This window comes from Pelodiscus sinensis, chromosome 15 (genome assembly GCF_049634645.1).
Source record: "Pelodiscus sinensis isolate JC-2024 chromosome 15, ASM4963464v1, whole genome shotgun sequence".
NCBI lineage: Eukaryota > Metazoa > Chordata > Testudines > Trionychidae > Pelodiscus > Pelodiscus sinensis.
Window position 1 is genome coordinate 19498909 of NC_134725.1, and position 14387 is coordinate 19513295.

General features: G+C 44.5%; 1 protein-coding gene across 1 annotated transcript in view; it reads left to right on the forward strand.

The window, feature by feature from the left end:
• The first annotated feature begins 12330 nt into the window (after positions 1 to 12330).
• The window catches only part of ZDHHC8 (zDHHC palmitoyltransferase 8), a 242186-nt gene continuing 240129 nt past the window's right edge, over positions 12331 to 14387 (forward strand). Inside the window, exon 1 of the mRNA XM_006134609.4 lies at positions 12331 to 12773. Within this exon, the coding sequence (XP_006134671.1) occupies positions 12670 to 12773 (104 nt within the window). The 5' untranslated portion in view covers positions 12331 to 12669. The remainder of the gene's footprint in view (positions 12774 to 14387) is intronic.

Sequence of the window (14387 nt, forward strand, 5' to 3'; positions counted from 1 at the left end):
ATGCAAGATGCAAAACTGTTAATATACTCACAAAATGGAAGTAAGTATTCTGGTTCAAGCTGCTCACTTTACAGTGGTTATTAGCCCTGGATCTACCTAGTTTCTAACTCCTGCTAATGTTTTGGAAGACTTGCATTGGGTAGAAAAATATGACAAATACTGTGAAACAGCCTTTGTATGAGACTTACTCAGTAAATGTCTTTGAAACAGCTATGAGGAAACTATCTGAATCTCAGTAAAACAATTATTTCAAATCTTTTAAAAACTTCAGAGGTGTGGAATGATAGTGAAGGTTCAAAGCCTGCTATTCACCCTCTATCTATATTCCTCAGTTTACAAAATTTAAGTTCTCCAAGGCAAGACAGACTACATGAAAAATGAACCTTAAATAGGGTTTACATTTGTGTAAACTCTGATATAGTAAATCATTCAAATCTGAAACTACAAAAACAGCAGGGCAATTTTTTGGGGGGAGGGGCACTTCTCTGGAGGGAGTGTGGGGTCTAGGTTTGAGGTGGGTGCGGAAGGGCACATGGCATAAGGGACTGGTGTGTAGAATCTGCGTGGATGAAGGAGGGGGTTGTGACTTGGGTCAGGATATTGGGGGTGTAGGATCAGGGAAGGAGTGTGGGTGCAGGAAAGAGTTCTGGTCTGGGGGAGGGATGTGAAAGGGGGTATAGGGTCTGGGAGGGAGTTGTGACCTGGGGTAGGGGGTGTAGAGGGTTTGGATGTTGACCTGGGGGAGGGAGTTGGGGTGTAGGAGGGGTTGGGGTGCCAAAGGCAGGCACTGGTCAGAAGTTTACCTAAGTGTTTCCTGGCCAGCAGGCTGCAGTATAGCCAAAGCAGGCTGGGCTCCCTCTCTGTTGAAAATGTAGGTTGCTTGCTCGTGTGGCTCTCAGCATCTGGTTGGGGAAGCTGGACCAGTCTCTGAGGCCAATATCTTAGCTCTGATTGGCTGGAAACAGCCAGCCAATTGGAGCTGAGAGATTGGCTGAGGTCAGTTCTTATTGGCTGGTTGTTTCTGGCCAATAGGAATAAGGGTTGGGCTGTGGGCAGGGTGATTGCAGGAAGCCTCCCCCTCCCTGCAGTGAAGACCATAGTGAGGGTTTTAAACTACAGAAGCTGTGTTTCTGAGGGTCCTGGCAGGGTGGTCCAACGCCTGTATCCGGGTCATTTTGCCTATAAAGAAATACCTGATAAGGAAGGTACTTTGTTATAAGGGGGGACTTATGGCATGATCTATGCTACTATAAGATGGGTGCATAACTGGCTGGATAACTGTTCTCTTCTTATGCTGGAAGGGCATAATGTTTATTGCCCGTTTTCTGTTCAATATCTTCATCAACGACATAGATGATTGCACATAGTACGATTAAGTTTACAGATGATACCAAGCTGGGAGGGGTTGCAACTGCCTTGGAGAATAAGGTCAAAATGATCTGGAGAAACTAGAGAAATGGTTTGAGGTAAATAGGGTGAAGTTTATTAAAGACAAATGAAAAGTACCTCGCTTAGGAAAGAACAATCAGTTTCACATATACAGGCAGTCCCTGAGTTACGCGGATCTGACTTATGTCGGATCTGCAGTTATGAACGGGGTTTTTCTCGCCCCGGAGGATGGGAGCGGCAGGATGCCCAGATACGCCGCGGTCCCGCCGCCCGCGTCCTCCGGGGCGAGAAAAGCTGCTCCGCGTCCCCCTGGTCTGCTGGGGGGGGGGGGGCTCCCCCAGCAGACCAGGGAGACGCGGAGCAAAGCTGCGGAGCACGCCAGCAGCAGGACAGCCATGGCGCGTCTGGGCTGTCCCGCTGCCCGCGTGCTCCACGGCTTTGCTCTGTGTCTCCCTGGTCTGCTGGGGGGGCCCCCCAGCAGACCAGGGAGACATGGAGCAAAGCCACGGAGGACCCGGGTGGCGGGACTGCAGTGCGTCTCAGTCCGCCGCCCGCGTCTCCCTGGTCTGCTGGGGGGGGGGGGGGCGCAGCTAGTGCGCCCCCCGCCCCCAGCAGACTAGGCTTTTCTCCGGACGCCTGTGATAGAGCAGCTGGGGCACTGCCGGTTGGTCCCGCAGCGCCGCTCTGGGCGCTACTGGACCAACCCGGCAGCACCCCAGCTGCTCTGCCTCAGGCGTCCTGATTCAGCCGCTGCTGGTCAGTTTCAGCAGCAGCTGAATCAGGATGCCTGGGGCAGAGCAGCTTGGATGCTGCTGGGTTGGTCCAGTAGCGCCGAGGAGCGGCGCTACTGGAACAACCCAGCAGCACCCCAGCTGCTCTGCCCCAGGCGTCCCCAAGTCAGCCGCTGCTGAAACTGACCAGCGCTGACTACAGGAAGCCCAAGGCAGAATTGCTGTGCCCCGGGCTTCCTGTAGTCAGCTGCTGGTCAGTTTCAGCAGCGGCTGAATCTGGACGCCAGTTCCGACTTAAGAACAAACCTACAGTCCCTATTTTGTACGTAATCCGGGGACTGCCTGTACAGAATAGAAAGTGATTGTCTAGGAAGGAGCACTGCTGAAAAGGATTTAGAAGTCATAGTGTCCTGTAAGCTAAATGAATCAGTGAGACAATGTTGCAAAAAAGCAAAGGTAATTCTGGGATGCATTAACAGGAGAGTTGTGAGCAAGATGTGAAGTCATTCTTCTGCTCTACTCTGCACTTCTTAGGCTTCAGTTGGAGTACCATGTCCAGTTCTAGGCATCACATTTCAAGAAAGATTTGGAGAAAGTCCAGAGATGAGCCAAAAACAATTATTAAAGATCTAGAGAACATGATCTATGAGAGAAGACTGCAAGAACTGGGCTTCTTTAGTTTAAAAGACAAACTGAGGGGATATAATTGCAGTTCTCAAACATCTAAGGAGGAAGGGAAAAAATGTTCTCCTTGGCCTCTGATAGGACAAGAAGCAATGGGCTTAAATTGCAGCAAGAGGTTTAGGCTGGACATTAGGGAAAAACTTCCTGTCAGGGTGGCTAACCACTGGAATAAATTGCCTAATTGTGATTGTTGAATCCCCATAACAGTGTCAGGGATGATATAGACCATGCTTGGTCCTGCCTTGAGGACGGGACTGAATTTGATGACCTCTCGATGTCCCTTGCAGTTCTAATATTCTATGAATTTCTCTTCCCCCATATTACTAGCATAGCAGACTTTCTACAATTACTACTTGGTGTGGGATTTGCTCCTTCCAAATGCCAGAGAGAGAAAAGTTTTCCCTAGGCCCTTTATAATTCTAAAACAAATACCTCAGCTGCCTTCTCCATAAGGGATCTCAGCAGCGTGACTTTTTTTTAAAATAGCATTGTATGTTTCCAAATACTTAATTTTACTGCCATCTGAATGTAGAAGCCAAAATGTTAATATATCCATGAAAGCCACTGTAGATTTTAAAGGAAGCAAAGCAATGTTTTTAAATTAAGGTGGAGGTGAAGCTTACAAGTCTAATTTCAAAATAAAATATGTTAATTTTTTTCATTTAAAAGATTTGCTTTTTTTAGTAAAATGAATGTTATGTTGAAAATACAAACAAAGCAGACGGTGCTGCTACATAAGTGGAAAATGAGACATTTTAATTATGCTCTGTGCCAAAAAACCCCTCATGGTCACTTAATTTTTAAAATCTGTTTAATTTCATGTATTACTGACAATGTATTAATGTCATTGCTTCATTTCATGATTTTTTTTTCAGCCACTCATGCCTGTGTACTTGATATTTACCCTCCTAGTCAGATAACTTGATCCAGGTTTGTTTCATAAGCCATACCTATTCATAGTGAAAGTCCATAGATATGAATTTTTATCTAGGCCTTTGTGTAATGCTCATGCTTTGAGAGTCATCTCATTGCTTCCTCTTTTTTCCAAGTAGAACACCAAAAAAATTGTGGAAAAAGCATTGGAATGCAAGAAATGGTTAAAAATGGATCTTAGCAGAAGGTTTAGACTTAAAATCTTTAAGATTTGTATATTGTTGTATGCTTGTTTTCATAATCTCAAGACATTGGCAAGGGGGGGGAATACAATCTGAAAGTATCTCCCAAGATCAATAAGGGAAACATTTTCAATAGAGGAAATGTGTACAAATGTGGTCTCCTCACCTCAAAATATATGTTGGCCTTGGAAAGGGTTCAGAAAAGGGCAACTAAAATGATTAGGGGTTTGGAACGGGTCCCATATGAAGAGAGGCTAAAGCAAGTAGGAGGCATCTAGTTGAATTGCCACATTAAATTGTCAGTTATGGAAATAGTAGTAACAAATTTGCCAAGAAAGTACTTTCAAAAGTTCAATTGAGAGGCTAGTGGTTATTTTTTTTTTTTATTACTCTTAAGCTTTCAATCCTAGTAAGGAAATCCATAGGATTCTATTTTGTATGTAACTATTTACCCCAAAACCAATATACTTTCAGAAATTTTAATATTTTATGTATACAAAATATAAAAGTTTCAGAGGGATAGTTGAGCTAGTCTGTAACTGGAAAAACTTAAACAATGAATAATCTTACAGCACCTTAGAGCAGTGGTGTGCAGCCTTTTTTGATCTGCAACCCCTGCGGTGTGGGGGCCACCATCTGTCAGGCCCAAACCCCGGCCAGCTGGATCTAAGGGCTGCACCATGCAGCTGCTAATGCCTGGGCCCAGTCCCCGGCTGGCCAGATCTAAGCGCCACAACCCCCCCCCCCCAGGAAGACAGCTATGACCCACGGGTTGTGCATCACTGCCGTAGAGACACAAAACATATAGACTATGTCTAGACTGCCCCCTCTTGCGCAAGAAAATATGCAAATGAGGTGAAGCTGTGAATATTGCCATACCTCATTTGCATACTTAATGAGTTGCTATTTTTGCGCAAGGGGCTTTTGCGCAAGAATCTTTCTACTGTTTTTTTTTCCAGGAAGAACGGCTCTTGTGCAAGAGGGTTTGTTGTGCAAAATGGTGGCTAATTAAGTATGCAAGTGAGGCACGGCGATTTATCGCTTCACCTCCTTTGCATGTTTTCTTGTGCAAGAGTGGTCAGTCTAGATGTAGCTGTAGATCAGTGGTCTCCAACCATTTGAGGCTGCCGGGCGCCAGGGGGTGTGGCCGTTCACCTGTTGGGCGCCAGAGGGCGGGGACACTTGCACGCCTGGCGCCGGCGTCCCCCTCCCCCCCAAGCACCACGCACCTGGAGCACGGGTGGCCAATTCGCCGCTTGCCGTGGCCGGCGCATCCTCCCTCCCCCCCCCCCAAGCGCCGCATGTCCGGGGCCAGCACTTCCCCCATGCACCGCGCGCCCAGAGCATGGGTGGCCAATTCATGGCGCTCCCGGGGCCGGCGCTCACCATGCACCCAGGGCCGGCTCCGGCACTATGCATGCGCCATGTGCCCGGGGCCAGGCCAGCCCCGAGCACTTGGCGGGCACACACAAATGCCCCTGCGGGCGCCATGGCACCCACGGGCACAGTGTTGTGGACCACTGCTGTAGCTGGTGGTATAAGCTTTTGTGGGTACAACCCATTTCTTCAGATAAATGGAATTATTAAAAGTCCAGTTTCTAAATAAATAAGGGATGGGGGGGGGGGAGAGAAGGAAAAAAGGGGGTGGGAAATATTCAATTAGTGTCCATGCTACATGAAGCTGCTAGAGAAGGTACTTACTGTTTTTGAGTACCCATTGTTTGCTTTTTTATGTCATTAGGATGTGAAATATAGTGGGCCATCTATCTAATGTCTTTATTCATATCTGTTATAGGAATCAGACTTGTAAATGAAGAATTTATTACAAGAACTTCATTTACAATTTGGATTACTATAACAGATATGAATAAAGACATAGGCTGGATGGCCTCCTACAGTCTACATCCTAATGACATAAGAAAACAAACAATGCATACTTAGGAAGAATTGGTATCTTCTCTAGCAGCTTCATGTAGCAGGGACCCTCTAATTGAATATTTCCCTCTTTTTTTTTTTTTTTTTTTTTCCCCTTCTCTCATCTCCTCCCTTATTTAGAAACTGGACCTTTAATAACTCCATTCATCTGAAGAAGTGGGTTGTGCCCAGAAAAGCTTATGATACCATCTACATGTTTTGTTAGCCTTTAAGGTGCTGCGAGACTAAGTTTTTTTTTTTTTATGAGAATATGTAATATAAGAGGAGAGGAGTTTTTAAAATAATGCATAAAAGCTGCATTAAGAGTAGTCCAGGCTTAAATTTGTGTCTGGCAGAATATTTTGCTTGCTTGCTTTGCAGAAATTGTGCTATGAATGTGAACAGAATAGTGACATTTCTTAAGGAGCTATATCAGCTGTTGGAAGAGAATTAAGGTGTGGGGCCAGTGCTGTCTCTGTGTCCAATTTGGAAACAGGTGGACTCTCTCTCTCTCTCTCTGGATTAGGAAGACTAAGTGTTTGCATCTATCTTAAGATCTGCTCACTTTTAAATGTTTATCAATAACATTTAAAAAATGCTTTTGGTGTACTTATTTAAACTTGACCTCTTAAAATTATTTTTAGATCTGCATTAAGTGTGAATTCTTGTACAAGAGTATCATATTCAGTAAATCTTAATTTCTACCTGTATCTGTGCATACCTTAGATAAGTTGTATACATATTAGCAATTTTCTAATACTGATCTTCATAAAGAGGTGAACAGTAGAGGAATGATTGATTTAATAACAAGCCACTTTATTGTATGAAATTCTGGATGTTTAAACATAACACAATCCATACTCCTCCCAAAAATTGTCGTTGCAATACCAATGAATGCTTCTGTCTTAGTAAAACAAACACTGCAGGAGTTGACACTTTTTTCTATATAGTTAGGGTGATGTAACTTGTGTCCAATATATCACCAAATTTATTAGAGGTGTCCCTAGGAAATTTTCAGAGCTCGGTACATAATGCTGATGAAACTTGAGGGTTGCACATTGAAACAAGATTGCAATGCAGCTCTGTGTGTGTGTGTGTGTGTGGGGAGGGGGAGGGGGGGTTGAAGAGGTTCCCAACCTTCTTGAGTACACAGATCCCTTTTCAATCTATTAAAATTTCACGGACTCCCCTCCATGGGGGAGAGGAGGGAAAAAGAAAAGTAAAATAAAAGTATGGATCAGGCCCATTATGGGCCTTTTAAACTTTCCAGACACCCCCCCCTGCAGTATTGTCACAGACCACCAGGGGTCTGTGGATCATAGGTTGGGAACCACTGGGAAACCATTTAAATACCATACTATTTTCAAAGCAGCAATGTAGTGCTTATGTTGTTCTCCCGTCCCCTTATAATTAAATGTGCCTAATTTTAGAATATTTTAGCACTATTTAGAAAATGGGCACTGCGGCTTACTAGTAATGGCTGTCAGGTGGAAGACTTCAAAGTACTTCTTTAGAAATTAAGGGATACTCTTGCTACACTGGTCATCACTTCCTCCTTTATTAACAAAAATCAGTGGGTAAGTTATTACTCAACCTAGTAGAAAAGCCTTCTCAGTTTATCTTCTGCCTTTCTTTGGATATTTTTAGAAAAAAGTTAAATAAAAAAAATATTCTAAGAGTTCAGAAAGACAGTTGCTAGCTAATTCTGAGATTTCATAGTTGTAAATGAGACATTCCAACAACCAAAGAAGAATTAGCAGTGGTCCCCAATGCGGTGTCTGTGGGTGCCATGGTGCCCGCCGGGGAATTTTGTGTGCCTGCCAAGTGACCAGGGCTGGCCCAAGCCATTCTTGCACCCCGGCCATGCTGCGCATGCACAGCCCTGCCCCCGGGCACCTGGCAGCCCCAAGAGATTGGGGACCACTGAAATAGAGGCTTTGGGTGGTAATGCTTTATGCTGCCAGTCAGTTGTCTTAATTCTTTGTCCTTGTCTATTAGTCCTAGGATTACCATGAGCTTTGAGTGCTGCATAGCTAACAAGCATGTTGCTTAACAGCTTTCTTTTATACAACTAAAATGTGACACTGAAAGGTATGCAATCCCATGCACATATGCTCCATCTAAATCCTATTGGATCACATTGGTCTAGTTCTGAAAGGGAGGGTGGTAAATTTTGAAAAACCATAGTGATGTTAAGGGTAATAGATGTTTTTTGGGTCATTAAATTTCTTTCACTCATCTCTGCTCTCTAGAAAAAGGAAGGATTACTAGTTCAGCCAAAGCAAAGCTTGGGGACAAGCTTATACTCAAGAAAGAGCTTCAGTTCATGTATTCTTGGAGGGCGGGTGAATATTGTAGAGTACATTTAAGTTGTTGCACCTTATTTGCAATTAAAAAGCAAGCTGTTGTTTAAAAAATAGGAATCTGCTCTTCAGTTTACTGGGAAATCAGGCATGTATTTACCCTTTACAATGGGCAATATTAACATTTACCCTGACTAAAATTGGACTGTTTTATATCTGCCAGTATAGCTGCACTGGTGCTAACTTGGCCTATGTCTACACTGCAGGCTTATGGCGCAAGAACTTTTTGTGCAAGAGTTCGTGCACAAAAGTTGTTACACAAGAGCGCATCCACACTGATGTGCTTTTTGTGCAAGAGCGTCCATGGCAATGTGGACACTTGTGCAAGAAAGCTCTGATGGCCTTTTAGCCATAGGGATTTCTTGCGCTAGAAACCCCTGTTCCTGTCCACACTGCCTTCTTGTGCAAGAGCTCTTGCTCCTCATGGAGAGGAATAACTCTTACACAAGAAGCCCTCTCTTCTGATGCTCTACCGTAAATTTACTTGCTCAAGAACATGCGTGCAGTGTAGACGCTCCAAGTTTTTGCGAAAGAACAGCTGTTCTTGCACACAGCCTGCAGTGTAGACGTAGCCTTATGTAGAATCATAGAATCCTAGGGCTGGAAGAGACCTCAGGAAGTCATCAAGTCCAGCCCCCTGCCCAAAGCAGGAACAATCCCAACTAAATCATCCCAACCAGGGCTTTGTCAAGCCGAGACTTAAAAACCTCTAGGGATGGAGATTCCACCACCTCCCTAGCTAACCCATTCCAGTGCTTCACCACCCTGCTAGTGAAATAGTTTTTCCTAATATCCAACCTAGACCTCCCCCCATTGTAACTTGAGACCATTGCTCCTTGTTCTGCCATCTGTCCCTACTGAGAACAGTCTTTCTCCATCCTCTTTGGAACCTCCCTTCAGGGAATTGAAGGCTGCTATCAAATTCCCCCCTCACTCTTCACATCTGCAGATTAAATATCAGCCCCTCCTCAAAGGCCATGTGCTCCAGCACTCTAATTATTGGTTGCCCTCCGCTGGACCCCCTCCAATGTATCCACATACTTTCTCTAGTGGGGGGGGGGGGCCCAGAACTGGATGCAGTACTCCAGATGTGACCCCACTAGTGTCAAATCCAGGGGAATAATAACTTCCCTAGATCTGCTGGCAATGCTCCTCTTAATGCACCCCAATATATTGTTATCCTTCTTGGCTACAAGGGCACACAGTGGATGAGAAGCTGGATATCAATCAACAGTTATCCCTGGGTCCTTTTCTGCTGAACTACTACTTAGTCTCCAGCCTGTAACACTGCTTGGGATTTTTCCCTCCCAAGTGCAGGACTCGACACTTGTCCTTGTTGAACCTCATCAGATTTCTTTTGGTCCAATCCCCCAATTTGTCTAGGTAGACAAGAGAAGGCTATTAGTGCTGCGGTTTACTCCTGGTGGAAGCAAGGTAAGCTTTACAATTACATGTTGTGGTCTATACTAAATATATGAATTCGTGTAGCTATAACTTTAGTTGATCATTGATGGCTGGAATGCAGGCAAATATTCAATGTAAACAAGGCTTCAGATACTTATTTTTGATTTATAAAATCCTAAAAGGTCTTGCACTTGTCTAACAGAGAACACTTCTCCCTATGTTACGACATATTGTGTGCTTGAACCCTTCCTAATAGGAACCAGTGGGAGCTGCTCACAGCTACATTCTTTACACCAGGGGTGGGGAACTTCAGGCCCAGGAGCTGATTGAGGCCCCCACTTTGGCTGGATCTGGCTCATGAGGCTCACGACTTTCTCTTGCCCCAGCATTGGGTAGGGTTGCCAGGTGTCTGGTTTTGAACCAGACAGTCCAGTATTTGAGCTTTCTATTCGGGAAACAAATTGAGAAAATATAAATGAGAAAATAGAAATGTCCGATGTTTTCTAAATAAGATGTAATATAGATTGTAATATAATGTCAAGTGTGTCTGGTATTTTTGTTGAAAACATCTGGCAACCCTATTGGGGAGCCTGCACTGGCACTCTAGGCTCCTCCCACCCCCACCATGGTTTCACACCGCATTTCAGTGGAACCCAGGATCAGGTGGGGAGCTGGAGAATCTAGGCTGGGACCCACTAGGATCTACTGTGTGAGGGGAATGTAGAGAGTGTCTTTCTCCTGAGTCAGGGGCCATGTCAGTGAGGGTTGTTTTGGTGCGGCTTTTTTGTCTTTTGGGATTTTTGTTGTTGTTTTTCACTTGTGCTGCCTCCTACTGAATTCTTTTTTCTGTGGGTCAATTGTTCTGGCCCCAAAAAAGATTCCCCACTGGGGATGTTAAAGACTAGTTGACTATCGGATAAGCAAACGCTTATCGGAGAGTAAGTTGACTAGTAGATTCCCCCCCCCCCTTGCTTCCTCCATCAGAGACAGAAAAGGAAGGAGAAAAAGGGTGCTTTAAAAGAGCAGCACTGCACAGCTGAGCTGGGGATCAGTTGTGCAGTGCTGCCCTTTAGAAACGCTGCCTCAGCGTTTGAAAGGGACAGAGCCTCACAGCAGAGCTGGGCATCAGCTGTGCGGCTGCCCCTTTGAAATGCCAAGGTGGCATTCAAAGGGGCAGTGCCGCACATCTGAGCCTGGGATCAACTGTTCAACCCTGCCCTGCGTGGAGCCCGGAGTCAGCTGGAGACTCCCCACCTGATCCTGGGTTCCACTGAAATACGGTGCGAAACCATGGTCAGCTGGGGAGTCCACATGGCATTTCAAATCAGCAGCATGGCATAGAGCCCGGCGTCATGTTGCTCCATGCTGACCCCAGGCTCCATACTGCTGCCGCTTTGAAATGCACACGAGTCCCTGCTGGGGACTCTTATACATTGCAAAGCTGGCACACTGCATGTAGCCCATAGTCAGTGGGACTTCCCGTTGGCCCCGGGCTGCACGCGGAGTTCTGCGTTCCTCCTTTGAAATGTACATCCAGTAGCTGATGGAAATTCCATCAACTACTTGACTAGTAAAATAATCAATAGTTAACATCCCTATCCCCTACCCCTGCTTTACACAGAACCGTGTGGCAAATTTTCCACTCTGTCGTTCTTAAATCACATATTATTTCTGCCACTGACTGGACTGAATGAAATGCCTTTTAAACAACAGAAGAGTGAACACCACAATTCTGGATTAATTAAATTATTCATGCAAAAGACCCCAAGACTCCCAAATACTTAGAGGATCCCAGCTGTTATTTAAATACCAGTGATTATGGTTCCTGACTTAATAGTATAGGCAGTCCCCGGGTTACGTACAAGATAGGGACTGTAGGTTTGTTCTTAAGTTGAATTTGTATGTAAGTCGCAACTGGTACATATTATAGGGGAAACTCTAGCCAAACATTTCTCCAGAGCTCAGTTTTATTCTCCCACACCTCACTTCCCTCAGTCCTTTATTCTCAAGCTGAGGTGTCTGCTGAGAAAAGCCGCTCCGCGTCTCCCTGGTCTGCTGGGGCGGGGCACTAGCTTTGCGTCTCCCTGGTCTGCTGGGGGGAAGCAGCTAGTGCGGGGTTGCCTCACCCCGTTTGTAAGTAGGGATCTGATGTAAGTCGGATCCCTGTAACCCAGGGACTGCCTATATATCAAACTTGGGCTTGTAGTGCTGTTATTCTTCATTACAGGTCCTAATCATGCAAGCTGTTTGGTGCAGAAGGACACCTTGTATACAGAGCCCTGCAGAGTTTCTTGGGGCTTTTGCAGAAGCTTGTCCATAAGCAGCAGCTCACAGTTCAGAGGCCATTGTATTTGATGTGAAGGTCTGGATTGAGTTGTACAGCTTGGTAACCAAATAACTTTAGCTTTTGAATGTCACGTAAAAGTCCCATAGAACGTAAGCCATTAGGAAATAGTTAAATCCATTCTTTCCACATGGTTGGTTCAAAGCCTATTATTCCTGATAGATATAGGTATCTACTGAATTCTAAAGGGTGGTTTTAAATATTCTATAGAACAACTATCAATATGAGGGATGAGTGTGGAAAGAATTGGGGGAGGAGGGGAGTGTGCTATTTTATTCTGTTTATCTGCCTGTTCGTATCTGCCCATAATGTGTTTGTGGCTTGTCTGTATCATAACTCTTGTACATTGTATTGTCTTTTTATTTGAACTGCAGCTGTGAGTGTGTGTGCGCGCGCGCATGCTAAGTATCTTTGGTCTTGTATGTCTTTTTTATTCAGCTTGGGGTGAGTGTTCTCTGTTTCAGTACAGTTCTACCTTAAGGGGCTCACTGACATCAGCTGAGTGGGCTGGCCTGTGTGGGTGGGATTTCCTGTGCTGGAGGTCAGCTGTTTTCAATCCCTCTTTCTCACTCCCTTTCTTTCTGTCTAGTCCCTTCTTTCCCCCCTCCCCTCCCTGCCTTGCCTCTGCATTGGAGGGTCTTTGCATCTTTCTTTCTCTCTCCCTTCTTTCCCTCCCTCCCTGGTGCCTCTTGGATTGGAATACATAGTGATGTGTAAACTACAGGATGCCCAGCAGCACTGGAAAGAGATTTAAACCTACTAAATATGTCCCTGTCGCTACAGCAGCTGCTTTATTAGTGGGTTCGACTACTTTATTTTTCGTTTTCACGTAAGTAAAGTGGGCTTCTCACTGTAGGAGGTAAAAGAATGGGTAACTGTGGGGCCTGGCTCGGGGGCAGTTTGGCTGGGGCTTTGCTTGCAATGTCTGGGTTGCTAGGGAGGGAGAGTTTGAGGATTGACAGCTCCTCAAGGCCCTGATGCTGCTGCTTTTCTGTTCTCTCCATGCCTTTTGCTATCCATCCTTCTCTGGCTTCAGTTTAGAGGTTCTCGCTCCCAAGCATAAATGTGTGTTATTGTTGCTATGAAATTGTAGCTCTATCAGACTGGGGTAGCTTCTGTCTGCACACCAGAGGTGCCAATTAAAATCCTTTCCCCCTTATATGCAATAGGGTTGATCTGTGTGTCTCTGTGAAATATAGCTCTGCAGACCTAAAAGGCTTTTGTTATATTAGAAATGCTGCCACCTCCTACCCCTATCCCCACAGCATTTTGCTCATTTCTTCTCCCCTCCCTCCATTAGATGCAAAATTATGCTCTGGCTCTGAGGGTACTGGCTTGCAGTTTTCCAGTAGTCATATTAATATGAGAGTTATGTGGTGTTTTAGCTGTTTCCCTTCTCTCTCTTTAAATTTAGTTTGAGAGTGGTATGCCTTTTGTCTTGAAATAATGCGGTTTGCTTGCAATGGCATTGTTATATATTTTAGAGTGGTGTCACAATAACTTAATTCAAGTGTATGTGTTCCAGACTGGTGGTGTGGATTGTTGTAGCTGACTGAAATGTGTTTTTAATTAATAAGCCCTCTCTTGTAGAGAGAGAAACCTTTCTACTTGGAAAGGAAGATTTATACTTCCTTGCTTTATTTTGAAACTTTGCATGTGTCTTGTTTCATGGTTGAATTTTATATTGAGCCCAGGAAAACTGTCAGCAACAGAATTGCCATTTAACAGTGGAAATATACGGTCGTGTCTGGATAGGCTATGATATGATTTTCAGTCCTGTGCCAGCAGTTTAAGGTGATCATTAGCCTTTTGTAGTAATCTGAAGTTAGAATTTCTGAAATAAGATACAATTGTTATGTTGCATTACACAAGGAGCTTTTGATGCTGATACAAATGTCCTTGACCATTAAACATTCTTTATTTTTATTAGTGCTTTTGATTAGAAGAAAGTGCCAGCTTTAATACTGTACTTCCTTGAGACTACTGTCAAAGAATTGCTGCTAGTTTTACCGGCCTGCCATTCATCATTTTAGTAGCTAATTATAGTTGACTATACACTGACAAACATGAGGCAGAAGATGACTTATATGGTAGATTTGGTTCAGATATTTCAGACTCGTATTGTGTGACATTTTAAGAAGTAGTCTTCATGGTTCTGTGACCTCGAACCGTTCATACTAATCGTCTGTGGTGTCCAGTTTTAATTACTGAGGAATGGAAGGGGGAAGGGAGGAAAGCTTACAGTAACTTTTGTGTGAAGTATGCTTGCAATTTAAATGCTCTCTTGCTGTTTCACTGTATCAAAGCTATACAAAGGAATGACTATCATTTTGGAAGTGAGTATGTATTGGGTTAAATAAGAGACTGAACATATAGCTATGAATTCTCAATGACTAAGTATTCCTCAAGCAATTAAAGTTTATAATACTCATTGTAGCCTTTG